The sequence below is a fragment of the Engraulis encrasicolus genome, chromosome 16 (genome assembly GCF_034702125.1).
Source record: "Engraulis encrasicolus isolate BLACKSEA-1 chromosome 16, IST_EnEncr_1.0, whole genome shotgun sequence".
NCBI classification, from domain to species: domain Eukaryota; kingdom Metazoa; phylum Chordata; class Actinopteri; order Clupeiformes; family Engraulidae; genus Engraulis; species Engraulis encrasicolus.
The window spans coordinates 10,354,701-10,368,593 of NC_085872.1; the positions used below are offsets into that span (position 1 = coordinate 10,354,701).

General features: G+C 44.8%; 1 protein-coding gene across 1 annotated transcript in view; it reads left to right on the forward strand.

Moving 5' to 3' along the window:
* The first annotated feature begins 849 nt into the window (after positions 1 to 849).
* The window catches only part of atcayb (ATCAY kinesin light chain interacting caytaxin b), a 20,720-nt gene continuing 7,676 nt past the window's right edge, over positions 850 to 13,893 (forward strand). The window contains exons 1-8 of the mRNA XM_063218568.1: positions 850 to 926; positions 5,813 to 5,862; positions 6,208 to 6,438; positions 7,614 to 7,784; positions 9,682 to 9,784; positions 11,506 to 11,637; positions 12,743 to 12,829; positions 13,181 to 13,279. Of these exons, the coding sequence (XP_063074638.1) occupies positions 850 to 926; positions 5,813 to 5,862; positions 6,208 to 6,438; positions 7,614 to 7,784; positions 9,682 to 9,784; positions 11,506 to 11,637; positions 12,743 to 12,829; positions 13,181 to 13,279 (950 nt within the window). The remainder of the gene's footprint in view (positions 927 to 5,812; positions 5,863 to 6,207; positions 6,439 to 7,613; positions 7,785 to 9,681; positions 9,785 to 11,505; positions 11,638 to 12,742; positions 12,830 to 13,180; positions 13,280 to 13,893) is intronic.

Sequence of the window (13,893 nt, forward strand, 5' to 3'; positions counted from 1 at the left end):
CAAATCACCTTGTGCGACCACTTCACACCGACTGATCTGTCATTGACTTTTCAAGGGGAAATCCCAAAAATCATTGAGGGTCTGTTCCTTCCAATGGCTCCATTGTCTTTGTCAAAATGGTCTTTGACGGACGCAATGGATCCCTTAGCCAATAACGCTGCATGTATATAAATGCAATGTACAGTACATATTGTAGACAAAAACATGAAGACAAGTCCTCCATGCATCAGATGCACCTAACGGCACCCATCAATGGGATGGAATCAGAGCATTAAATGGCCATTAGGGAGCATGTGAATTTTTTTTTTGTACATGTTGCGGACTTTTGTTTCTTTCTGCTGTTTTACTGCCTATCTTGTTTTAACAAGCTGCAATTTTAACATTAAGTCCTGTTAAGTGTTCTTGGGTACCTTGAAAAGCACTATAACTAAAATGTATTATTATTAACAATAATAATATGCCTGAGTTACAGCAGTAGAGATACGTAGGCCTACTTAAAACAAAATCCCCAAGGATATTAAATGCACGGGAGCATGTTTAGTCTAAAAAGTGCTGCTGTGAATTTACTGCAGCTGCCTGTTAACCTTCTTTTCCTGTTACATGTTGTAGATCAAATTATATTTTGTCACACTGGAGTACAAGTAACACATCGTAGGTGAGAATAATGATGATCATATTTCAAATCAATGCTATGTTCCAAAGTCGTGTCATGTCCTCGGCTCAAACAGATCTCGATCTCTCTCTCTCTCTCTCTCTCTCTCTCTCTCTCTCTCTCTCTCTCTCTCTCTCTCTCTCTCTCTCTCTCTCTCTCTACCTCCTCCTCCTCCTCAGTGACCCCTGGAGGTGAGGATGGGTACGGCCGAGGCGACCTTACGCATGGAGAACATGGAGGTCAAGGACGAGTGGCAGGATGAGGACTTCCCTCGGTACGCCCGCCACTCACCCCATACACACACACAGACACACACACACACATCACACACATGATAGTGTGTGTCTGTGTCTGTGTCTGTGTCTGTGTTTATTTATTCATATTTTACTGTGTAAGTGTATCATCCATCCATTCAATCATCCATCCATGCATATAAAGAAGATGATGTGTATGGATATTCCTATAGATCCTATATAGAACATTACATGCATTTGGTGTGTTTGCCTGAGCGTGAGAGCATGATTGTGTCTCATTACTCGTGTGTGTGTGTGTGTGTGTGTGTGTGTGTGTGTGTGTGTGTGTGTGTGTGTGTGTGTGTGTGTGTGTGTGTGTGTGTGTGTGTGTGTGTGTGTGTGCGTGTGTGTGTGTGTGTGTGTGTGTGTGTATGTCTGTGTGTGTGTGAGAGAGAGAGAGAGAGAGAGAGAGAGAGAGAGAGAGAGAGAGAGAGAGATAGAGAGAGAGAGAGAGAGAGAGAGAGAGAGAGAGAGACAGACAGACAGACAGACAGACAGACAGACAGACAGACAGAGACAGAGAGAGACAGAGAGAGACAGAGACAGTAAGACAGAGTAAGTATAAAAAAGACAAGACATCAAGACAGAGACAATTTCACTGGTTCATCTTCCACACTGTTCATAGTTCATGGTCGACCCATCCTTACTCCTATTTAAGGGGACATCTGAAGGGATTTTAAGCACTTCCCTCACTCCTGAAAGTATTGAGAAACCAAAGGTGTCAAAAGTAAAAGTAAAAAAAGAAACACACTTTAACACTGGTATCTTATCTGAGTAATAACCAGAATTGTGTTTGTCTTACGATTAGCTGACTGCGCTGGTTGGATCAGGTTTTGTGGTGTGTTCATGTTAGGTTTTCAATGTTTTTCAGTAACAACAAAGTGTATCTACCATTAGGTACAATGGAGTAAATGAACAATGTAATATCATGAGCTAGTGTTGTACTTGGATTTACTTTCATTTTTACTTTTGACACCTCTGTGAGAAACGCTACAATTGCACATACATCTGCAACGTTAAAGGGGAAAACAAGTGGATAGTAATGGGACATTCAGTATGAGAGAGGAGAGAGGGGGTAGCGATGGTGACAGTACGGCCCAGGCCTACGCCTGCAGACACCAAGCAAGACATCTACCGCGATGGCAATGTAACCAAATTAGCCATCATGCTGTAACGCTTCAAGGAAATACTAAATCCTATCTTCTATCTGCTGCCAATGGGTAATGAGCCTTGGTGGTTATATGACATTGAGAGACAGAGAGAGAGAGAAACAGAGAGAGAGACAGAGAGAGAGAGAGAGAGAGAGAGAGAGAGAGAGAGAGAGAGAGAGAGAGAGAGAGAGAGAGGGAGAGAGAGAGACAGAGAGAGAGAGAGAGAGAAAGAGAAAGACAGAGAGAGAGAAAGAGAGAGAAAGACAGAGAAAGACAGAGTGAGAGAAAGAGAGAGCGTCTAATGGTTTTTATGGCAACTGTTTCATAGGCCATCACTGCAGCATAAATCCAGATCTCTCATCACCCGATAGTGAGATTTCAACACGTTTTACAGCACTTTCGAAGGAAGTCATAAACTGTGATAGCGAAGCGACTGCCAGGTTAAACACTTACGGGACAGATAGAGAAGAAAGGCGGCGGTGCCCCATGAGAATGAGGAGCGGGGGGTGATTATGGCCGTGGGTGTGAGGAGGAGCCGATACTCTGGCAAAATATTAACACCTAAAGTCAACTTCCACAAAGGAATTTGTTAATACTTACCGTATGGTAAAAATATTACTTTTTTTACTACCACTACAATTATTACGAATAGGTCCATGCAGCCGTGGTAGTGGTTAAGGAGGTGAGCTTTAGATCCTTTCACTCCCTATTTCACTTCATGGCTGAGGAGCCCTTGAGCAAGGCACCTAAACCCACACTGCTCCAGGGACTGCAGCCAATACTCTGTACTCAAAATAACTATTATTATTATTAATAAAATATTATTATTATTATTATTATTATTATTATTATTATTATTATTATTATTATTATTATTATTGTTATTGTTATTGTTATTATTATAATAGTATTCATAACCATGCAGAATATAAAATAAAACAATCTGTATGTACAACCATCAACATAAAATCTCCAGGAAACACTCTTGGCAGGCTTGTAATGGCACATGAGGTTCCATCATGATCTAATGGCGAATAATCCAATAGAGTAACTCCATTAGCATCACCCAGTTTAGTCCATTAATTAATCTCCCTGTTGTTAGACGGACTTGGCAGTAGTGGCTATTCCTCGAAGAACCAGAGGACACAAAGACTCCCATATCTGAGTGCAGTGTGCTTCTATTATAATAAGTGGCTATGTTAACAAAATCAGTTATATGATTCAGTGATATTTATTTAGGATATTTAACCTTCTTAATGAGTCCTTTGAACAGTTCATCACAACTATTATTATTATTAATTTAATACTACCCAATAATACATAGCGTAGTAGCCTATAACTCAAGAACTATGCGGGCTGCACCGTTCCAAAGCTGTTCCTCTTCTAAATAATGTTTGGATAAAAGATTCTTGAGCGCTAGGCTTTCTACTCTAGAATCTTTGGTGATTTGGAATCTCGTCAAATTGCCCATAGCTGTCTACTGCTGGCACCTACTGCCAAGACCACACGAAGCCTGCAAGAGGATGTCAGCAGGAGGAAGACTTTAGTTTTACCGTTTACAATGTTATTAATCCGTGGTCAAATGGGTTTGTTTGTTGAGGGCCACTGAAGAATACTGACTCTGAAAGAAAATCTTTTATAATGGGACACCAAATAACTCAACACCCGATAATTGTTTACGGCCTGAGGGGAGCCAGCGGAGCAACAACAGGAGACCTGCGTTGTTGTTGTTGTTGTTGTTACTGCTCTGCTCAGTCAGACTTCAGCAATGGAGTGGCAACACAGCACAGAGCCAGGATCATTGCCTATACTGGCACTCCGTGTCAGGAAATGGGGCCAGAATTAGCTGTCTGCACATCACCACGCACAAGAGACCTCTTCTCTGGTGCTCAACTCTGAGCTGAGGCACAATTGGAAGACACATTTTTGAAGGAAGACGGCAAAGAGGCTTTTGATTAGAGAAGGGGGGAGAAGAGAAAGGCATGGAGAGAGAGATAAAGTAGAGAGGGATGTGGCTCGGGGTAGGGGTGGTGTGGGGTGGTGTTGGGGGTTTGAGAGTGGTTGAAGGATTAGAAAATTAGCACTTTTCAGAGAGTTCAGTGAGTTGTAAATGGCGTCGTATCTGGAGAGGTTGTGATAGGGCGGTCATTAAAGGGTCGCTCTCTACCCTGTCTGCCCTCCCACTGCTGCACGCAGCCTTTGCACATGTAGGACAGGACACTCACTCACACACACACACACACACACACACACACACACACACACACACACACACACACACACACACACACACACACACACGTACATGTACACGTACACACACACACACACACACACACACACACACACACACACACACACACACACACACACACACACACACACACACACACACACACACACACTAAATAAGAATTCTTGGCACCCACTCACATGCTGTGAGCAAACACACACACACACACACACACACACACACACACACACACGCACACACACACACGTACACGTACATGTACACACAGACACACACTATGAATTCTTGCCACCCACTCACATGCTGTGAGCAAACACACACACACACACATACACACAGACGCACGCACACACAGACACACACACGCACGCACACACACACACACACGCACACAGGCGCACACGCGCAAAAGCAACAGGTAACTGGTGTGAATGTTAACAGTTAATTAAGATGAAGTGTAAATATTTTTAGCAGACCCTTGTATTCCCCCTCCTGAGCTCTCTATCTGTGCTGCTGTCAGTGACTTGTGTTTTCTCGTTTGCCTCCCATGACAAGACATGCTTCTGAAGCCAGCGTTGGATGTAATCTGTGTGTCTTCGGGCGCAGGGCTGATATTTAGGATATCACAGCGTGTCCCGCCTACTCACACAAAACATGTTGTCAGGCTCTGTTTGAGCGAAAACTCCCCCGGGTATCTTCATAATTACTGTTGTCTTCAGCAGCTGTCTGATTGTTCTTTCCCTCATTGGCTGAGAAATAACACGCTAGTAGACTCCAATACTATCCTCTTTTTTTGCGATTATGCACTCCTTTCTCTCACAATTCCTCATACCCAGTCTTCATTATGGTTTTTATAGAATCCCATTGAGCCTCGTTCAAACGTTTTCACTTCACTTAAATTACCTGTCATGTCCGTAAAGATCCAATCCGAGATGGCCATTTAAAAAAAAAAAAATCAAATTGGCTTGGTCGTCACTTGCTTTTAGAACACTGGGTATTTTTTCTCAAAGAAGACAAAGAAGACATATTTTTCTAAAAAAGGATGATAGGAATAGGTTCATTGCTGTGCCTCCAAGTACCCAAATCAGCTTGTTCAGCTTGTCAATTTCTACCAACCGAACCCCCTGTTTTCAATGATCCTCAGAGATAGTATGGTGAGTGTAGCCTATTTCAGTGTGCTCAGGACCACTGCTGATCCTTACTGCTGTGGGCAAGAATGGATTTTTTTTCTGCCGATACAAATCTACTGCACAGTGGCAGCAGTGGCTGCCCATTTATGTTGTTTTGACATGTTGATTGTATTATGATATAATGTAATATAATATAATATAATATAATATAATATAATATAATATAATATAATATAATATAACCATGTATAATATGATAATAATGTAATGCTAATATTTTTTCCATCATCGTCATACAAGTTTTGCTATTTCCCTTTCACCCCTCCGTCTAGGCCTTTGCCAGAGGATGGGGATTCTTGTGGACTGACAGACAACACTGCCTGTGAGTACAGTAGGATTCGACTGTGAGACAACTCTTACATTATATTAATAGCCAAACTGATTGAATTGATTTGTTATCAAAAGTGTATCTGTAGGAAGTTTCAAACGTGCTTTAGGCATGTCAAGCTGAACACATTGTGTCACACTATGGTTTCCTGGGGAAAATGAATAATGTTTCCACCAATGCACTTCTTGTCAATGATGAATGTGAAAATGTACAGATATCCTATACAAACATGTAATTTAGTTTTTAGTGTTGACCAGTGACTGTGTATGCTACATCCATTGAATGGGGCCAAATATTTCCTTTACTGTTTGTTTCCTTCATCTCTGTTCACGTGTGTAGCTCCAGCAGCAGGCACTCTGCACCCAGGGTCCAACATGGGATCCCTCTCCCGCAGGAAGCGGCGCACTCTGCTCGCCCCGGAGATGAACCTGTCCCTAGACCAGAGCGAAGGTTCCATCCTGTCCGACGACTTCCTGGAAACGCCCGACATCGACATCGATGACATCGACACGCCGGACGAGACGGACTCCCTCGAGTTCATCACCAATGGCAACGAGCTGGAATGGGAAGGTGAGGTCAGGGTTGGGTCAGTCAGTCCATGCGCACCGTGCTGGCGTACCGTGGTTACCGCTTGGACGAGTTCCAGACTTCCAGCAGGGGTTCAGGGAGGCTGAGGTCGTGTTACTGTTCTAAATCACCACCAGGACGTGTCATGTGTTACCACAGATGGGCATACACCACATTGCAGATGACAGTAATGCTTGGAAAGTTTAACACGGAAAGTATTATCAGTGTTAAAAGGATGTATGTTTGTCATGGTAACTATTAGCAGATTTTTTTGTCTGCTTTTGCCAAATGAAGCTTAAATTGTTTAAATAGAAGATACATTAGGAATAGATGCAAGCAATGGCTCTAAAAGGAAGACCACATAACAACATGGACAATAATCAATAAATAAAAAACACACATTTGCGGTTGTTCTGGACATATTTGTATACAGTAGAAGCAGACGTACTCTTAGAGATGTAATTACAACACTAGTGGGATATTACATGGTTTCAACTATTAGTGTTGTAATTACATCTCTAAGAACACTTCTATTTCTACTCTGTTCAACCCTGGCTCTGGAGGAGAGGGGACATTATGACAGACCCTGCCAGTGACATAACACCACATTGCAGATGACAGTAATGCTTGGAAAGTTTAACACGGAAAGTATTATCAGTGTTAAAAGGATGTATGTTTGTCATGGTAACTATTTGCAAAATGAAGCTTAAATCGTTTAAATAGAAGATACATTAGGAATAGATGCAAGCAATGGCTCTAAAAGGAAGACAACATAACAACATGGACAATAATCAATAAATAAAAAACACACATTTGCGGTTGTTCTGGACATATTTGTATACAGTAGAAGCAGAAGTACTCTTAGAGATGTAATTACAACACTAGTGGGATGATATCACATGGTTTCAACTTAGTAATACCATACTACTAGTGTTGTAATTACATCTCTAAGAACACTTCTATTTCTACTCTGTTCAACCCTGGCTCTGGAGGAGCGGGGACATTATGACAGACCCTGACAGTGACATAACCTCTGGTAGGCCACTGTGTGCTGTGCTGCTGTCTTTGTTTTATGGCGGTGGGAGGTAAGGTGAGGTGGCTGCGTTGAGGCCGTGTGGCATAGAAGGGATGCCAGAGGGGGGCCTCTGACGTAAGACGTGCTAACTCTTCACTGACAGATGACACCCCTGTGGCCTCTGCGAAGGGGACCCCGGGAAACGGAGCCGGGCAGGGGGGAGAGGAGGGCGACGGGGCGGGACGGCTGTGGCGCACCGTGATCATCGGGGAGCAGGAACAGCGCATCGACATGCAGGCCATCAGGCCTTACCTGCGCGTGGTTACCCACGGAGGTCAGTGGTGAAAGGATAGGGAGAAGTGTGGTGTATCGTTTTGGTGTGTGTGTCTGTGTGTGTGTGTGTGTGTGTGTGTGTGTGTGTGTGTGTGTGTGTGTGTGTGTGTGTGTGTGTGTGTGTGTGTGCCTGTGTGCCTGTGTGCCTGTGTGTGTGTGTGAGAGAGAGAGAGAGAGAGAGAGAGAGAGAGAGAGAGAGAGAGAGAGAAACTTTACTTCAGACTTCAGAATCACTGCACCACAATGCCATTTTCTCCTGTCCGTTGGTGCCATCCACACTGACCATTGGCTGCTCTCAGCCCATTATCAACTGTTCACAAGAACCGCAGAACATCCTGAACAGGCCCTGACGTAAAGCGTATAGGCCCTTGGCATAAACTGTTCCCTGGTCCTCCCTTTGGCCAGACATGAGAATGCCATTCCACACCCCCCATTCCTCTCCCAGGTATGCTCCTGTCAGGCTAGTTTTGGCTAGCCTAGCCAGGCCGCGCTCTCCTAGTGAGGCAACACCTTCAGCGTTGCTTCTAGTCAGGCTAGGAACAATACAAATATCCTTTTTCAACTTCAGAAAAATTAGGAACTCCTCCCACTTTGTCGGGAAGCAGCAAACAAAGGGAGGCGGAAAAGAACCTTTTTTCCCCACTGGGACAATCAGGAAAAAACGGGACAGGTGGCAACCCTACTCTTACTGAGGGTGGGCTCATCGACGGGCCTATACACTCTGTGCTGAAAACATTTAACTGTATCATACAGACATTGCTGCGACAATAAAGAAGTCTTAAGTCACCGAATAAGACCGAATTGGTCATTACACAACTGCCTCACCCATGCAAGGGGGCAGCCCCCAATGGCATCCAAAACGTAGCAGTGCTGTGGGATGGTACCATGTTCAGGGTACCTAAGTCGTGCAGGAGGACAGGGGAGAGCACTGGCCAATTACTCTCCCAATGCACAGAGTCTTAACCCATTAAAACGTGGCGTTATACATTTGTTTTTACCAGAGTAGCAATGACCGAGTCGTGGTGCATTACTAAAGGCCCTGTGTTATGTCATAGTAGAGTAGTACTGTGGTAATTAACCTTTCAGAGACTATTACTGCGTCCCTCAGATGGTACGGCATGCATTATGGGGCTATGTAACAGATTAAGACTTGGTCATAACCATTTTCATGAACAGAAGCTATGTGCTGAAAGGTTAATGTTCTGTTACTATACAGAAGCAACTGACACTTAAATGAGTGGTGGAAATAAGCATCATTGCTTGTATTTATTTGAGTTGCTAGAAGGCCTCAACAGTACCTGATGCCAGCATATTCAGTTACTGCATCCATCCATCCAAAAGAGAGTTTGCAATTCCTGAAGCTTATCGTATTTAGCCTGGCACTCAAAGTATCTAAGTCTCTCAAAGTCTCTCTCTCTATCTTTCAAAGTCAGTCTATCTGTCTCACTCGCTCTCTCTCTCTCACACTCTCACTCTCTCTCTCTCTCTCTCTCTCTCTCTCTCTCTCTCTCTCTCTCTCTCTCTCTCTCTCTCTCTCTCTCTCTCTCTCTCTCTCTGACAGTGTTCTTGTGTGTGTGTGTGTGTGTGTGTGTGTGTGTGTGTGTGTGTGTGTGTGTGTGTGTGTGTGTGTGTGTGTGTGTGTGTGTGTGTGTGTGTGTGTGTGTGCACTCTTGCTTGCATGTGTTTATGCACATGTTCAAGTGGTGTGTTTGTGTGCATGCGTGCGTGCGTGCGTGCATGCGTGCGTGCATGCGTGCGTGCGTGCGTGCGTGCAAGCGCGCGCCCGCGCGTGTGTGTGTGCGTGTGTGTGAGTACACATGACCGCAGCATATTCGTACAGTACAGTGAGTGCGAACACTAGTACCTCACTTCCTCTCCTGTCCTTGTTTACCACTCAGGTTACTATGGCGAAGGCCTGAGCGCCATCATCGTGTTCGCAGCCTGCCATCTCCCCGACAGCGGCTGCACGGATTATCACTACATCATGGAGAACCTCTTCCTGTAAGCAACACGGCCCTCACGGCCAGCACCCACTGAGTGACGTCAGGCCAACGCTACTGTTTTGGGAAGGGCCAACGACAACGTTGCCTTGGGCATGTGTCGTGTGCCCGTACCACCCCCCCCCCCTTTGGCTTCCGTGTCTGACTGAGAATGACATCATGGAAGAGCTGTGGGGAGGGAGGGAGGGAGGGAGGGGGAGGGAAGGCTGCGGTGGGTAGGGTGATGCTATCTATCGGAGCGTAGATACCTTTACGATTAAAATTTTAATTTAAAATTCTACGCTAAAATTCCTAATTTCCAGGGATTATTATCAAAGGTGAATACCGGATGCAGGAAATAGTGGTCATCACTCAGTAAGATGTTTGTGCCACATAGCAGTCAGCAAAAACTAATAGCCTGAACCATTAACCCATGCCTGCTCTGATAGTAGGAAGGGTGACTGGTAAGCAGTTCAACTTAACATATAAATAAGTCATTGACAATAATTACACACACGTGCCCGCAGTGGTGTAGTAGGGATTCTTAACATGGGGGTACGTGATTTTAAACGTCATCAAATATTTAGGCAACTTATCATGTCAAACCCCCTTACTGTCCTTGATCTACTGTCATTGCTTCTCCGTTTTCATCTGTTTGGTCATTCACCTGCAATACTGCTGTGTGTGCTCATTCCTTTTTTGTATTCAAACATGGGCAGAAGCATTTTTTAAATCTCACTTGAGGAGAAGTGGGTGGACTGCATACCCCCGCGTACCACACCCACTACACCCCTGCGCGCGCGCACACACACACGCACACACACACACACACACACACACACACACACACACACACACACACACACACACACACACACACACACACACACACACACGCACACACACACGCACACACACACACACACACACACACACACAGTGCTGTGAAAACTAGCATACTACTGATACATATCAGTTCTTTCATTTCTCCCTGTATCTATCGGATAGATGGTTTGCTTGGTCAGACCATAGTCTCAAAGAGGGCCGGACCGGCAGTCCTGATAGAAGGAAGGGTCACTGGCACCACGACCTTTCACCCTTGACCTTTCTCCCTGTGCCCTCTGACCCTCAGACAGAGAGGAACGAATAGGCTAAATATTTGGGTGATTATTTAACAATATTATTAAAAAATAATGTTTGTTACCCTTAAATATCCCTTATATGTTACCCTTAATTACCCTAAATAATATGAAACGCCTATTCCTCCTGATTATATTGGTGGGTAACTTTTATCTATACCATTCAAAATGACCACACACTGATGAGCTCTACAAGTGTATTATTGTTTACTTGCTGGCTACCACTGGCTACAGGCTTTACCAAAACCAAAATGGCGCCACGGTGACATCGTAAAGGGGCAGTTGCTGCTCTCTTTATTCTTTCCTCTCTGACCCTGGACCCTATGGGGCAGGTGGTAGAGAAGCCGACCGGGAACCAAAGGGTTGCAGGTTCGAGCTCCGCTCTGCCTGACCCCATCGATGTGTCCATGAGCAAGATACCTGAGCAAGGTACCATGTGTCTATGACCTAGAAGTCAAAGGCCTCCAAAAGAGCTGTGTTTTAAGGTGTTGTTTAATGTGAGTATGAATGGGTGAATGTGAGGCATACAATGTAAAGTGCTCTGGGTGCTGGAAGGAGTGTAAAGGCACTATATAAATGCAATCCATTCCCCATTTGCCCTCAGGTATGTGATCAGCAGCCTGGAGCTGCTGGTGGCGGAGGACTACATGATCATTTACCTGAACGGGGCCACGCCACGCAGGAAGATGCCCGGCATCAACTGGCTCAAGAGGTGCTACCAGATGATCGACAGGAGGTAACATCCCATAGTCGACATAGTGTGTGTGTGTGTGTGTGTGTGTGTGTGTGTGTGTGTGTGTGTGTGTGTGTGTGTGTGTGTGTGTGTGTATGTGTGGTGTGTGTGTGTGTGTGTGTGTGTGTGTGTGTGTGTGTGTGTGTGTGTGTGTGTGTGTGTGTGTGTGTGTGTGTGTGTGTGTGTGTGTGTGTGTGTGTGTGTGTGTGTGAAATTAAATGATGTGTGTACTGTCTTGTGTATTCTGTATTTACGCATGTATGTACGTATGCTACTAGACACCTTCATTTCCCTCTGGATTGATAAATGCTACTCTTCTCTACCCTACTCTACGCTACAGTCCTGTGTGCTGCATATGGCTATGTGTATAAAAGTCCCTGCACTAGGCAGCCATATTGGTGTTGCCTTGGAGTTCTGTCCAAATTAGCATAATGGTGACTCTCCATTATATGCACTTTCTGGCAAATGCTCGTTCAAAATGTCTCAAGTAGGCTTACCATTGCAGGCTCTAGTCTAGTACCATTGCAAGCACATTGCCACATTGGTTGTGGATCCTGTTCATAAGCCAATACTGTATGCTGCAGTCAGGATTTGAAGGCAGATTGAGCCAGTTGATATGATGTCCCTGCCAACGTCTGCTAAATAATTGTAAACTTAGATTTGGGCAATACTTCAAAAGAAAGAAGTTTGCCGCACACTTTCTTGACTTTATGCTCGCTTATTTAGAGCGAACAACGCGTTTCACCTCTGGGCCTCATCAGGTTCGCTCAGGCATTCACACTATGCCTGAGTGAACTTGATGACGCACGAGTATAACGTCAAGTATAAAGTCAAGAAAGTGTGCGGTAAACTTCTTTCTTTTGAAGTATTGAACACTCCTGCGATTACCAGCACCTAGGAGCTGTGCATGGAACTTTGAACTGTTAGATTTGGCCAAATTTGCCATAGCCTACCTCTCACCAGACTTAACCCCTCACCCCACCTCACCCCTCATAGTGACTTCATGCTTGCCTTAAATATCAGTGTGTGATGATGAGTGACCTAGTTAGACCGCCTTCTACTACTACTTCTACTACTACTACATCTGTCCCTTGTGCGTCATTCTCAGGTTGCGGAAGAATCTGAAGTGTCTGATCATCGCTCACCCTTCCTGGTTCATCCGGACTGTTCTGGCCATTTCAAGGCCTTTCATCAGGTCAGCTGAAGAAAAAGTTTCTTTCTCTGATAAACTGCTTGACTGTCAGCCTCAGGGAATTAAGAAGTGTAGAAATACAGCTTTATTAGCATATTTATGTAGCCTAGCCTACAATAATTCTGTGTATGTACATGGTAGGTTATTGTAGATCTTTATGTAGGCCAATGTTTGGTTTGTGTAGATCACAGCTGATGAACACTAAATGGGCTACTTTGACTCTATAGTGCATTATCAGGCTATTCATGTAGACGTGAGACAAGTTGGTGGATATTCTCACATTGCCCGTCGATATCTCTCTCGTGACTGCCGACTGACAGCTCATTTGTTATTGTTGTCATCACCTCCCGGCAGTGTGAAGTTCATGGAAAAGATCCGTTACGTGCAGAGCCTGGAGGAGCTCGCTCAGATGGTGCCCATGGACCACGTGCAGATCCCGGAGTGCGTCTTGCAGTGAGTACCCGGCACCAGCAGGGGGAGCTGAGTAGACAAACAAACCTGAGCTGCACATGCAAGGTCTTGGCCTGCACTGACCAGTCTGGCCAAGTCTGTGCTGTGTGGACAACTATCATATGGCCACTGGCCGGTTGTAAAAACCTGTAGCACGTTCCTGGCTCGGTCTGTCTGCGCTCATGGCCATCTGCTGAGCTTTCTGGTAGACACTTTGAGGTATTCAATTAATCACTTTAATGGTGCATGCAAGAATACTTTGGGCGGGTGTATCTTGATAGTCAGCAATACATTTATTAATTTGATGAAACAGTCCTTATAAAAGCCCATATGAAATGCCTAAGTAGAAGGTGTGTGTGCGTACGTGTGTGTGTGTGTGTGTGTGTGTGTGTGTGTGTGTGTGTGTGTGTGTGTGTGTGTGTGTGTGTGTGTGTGTGTGTGTGTGTGTGTGTGTGTGTGTGTGTGTGTGCGTGTGTGTGCGTGTGTGTATTTGGGCTGCCCTGTATGTGTGTGGGCATGTGTTATGTGTGTTTGTGGTGCCCTATGTGTCCTCCCTGACATACAGTACAGGGTAAATGGCAACAGAACGGTGTGCTGTTTGGACAGTGTGCCAGGTG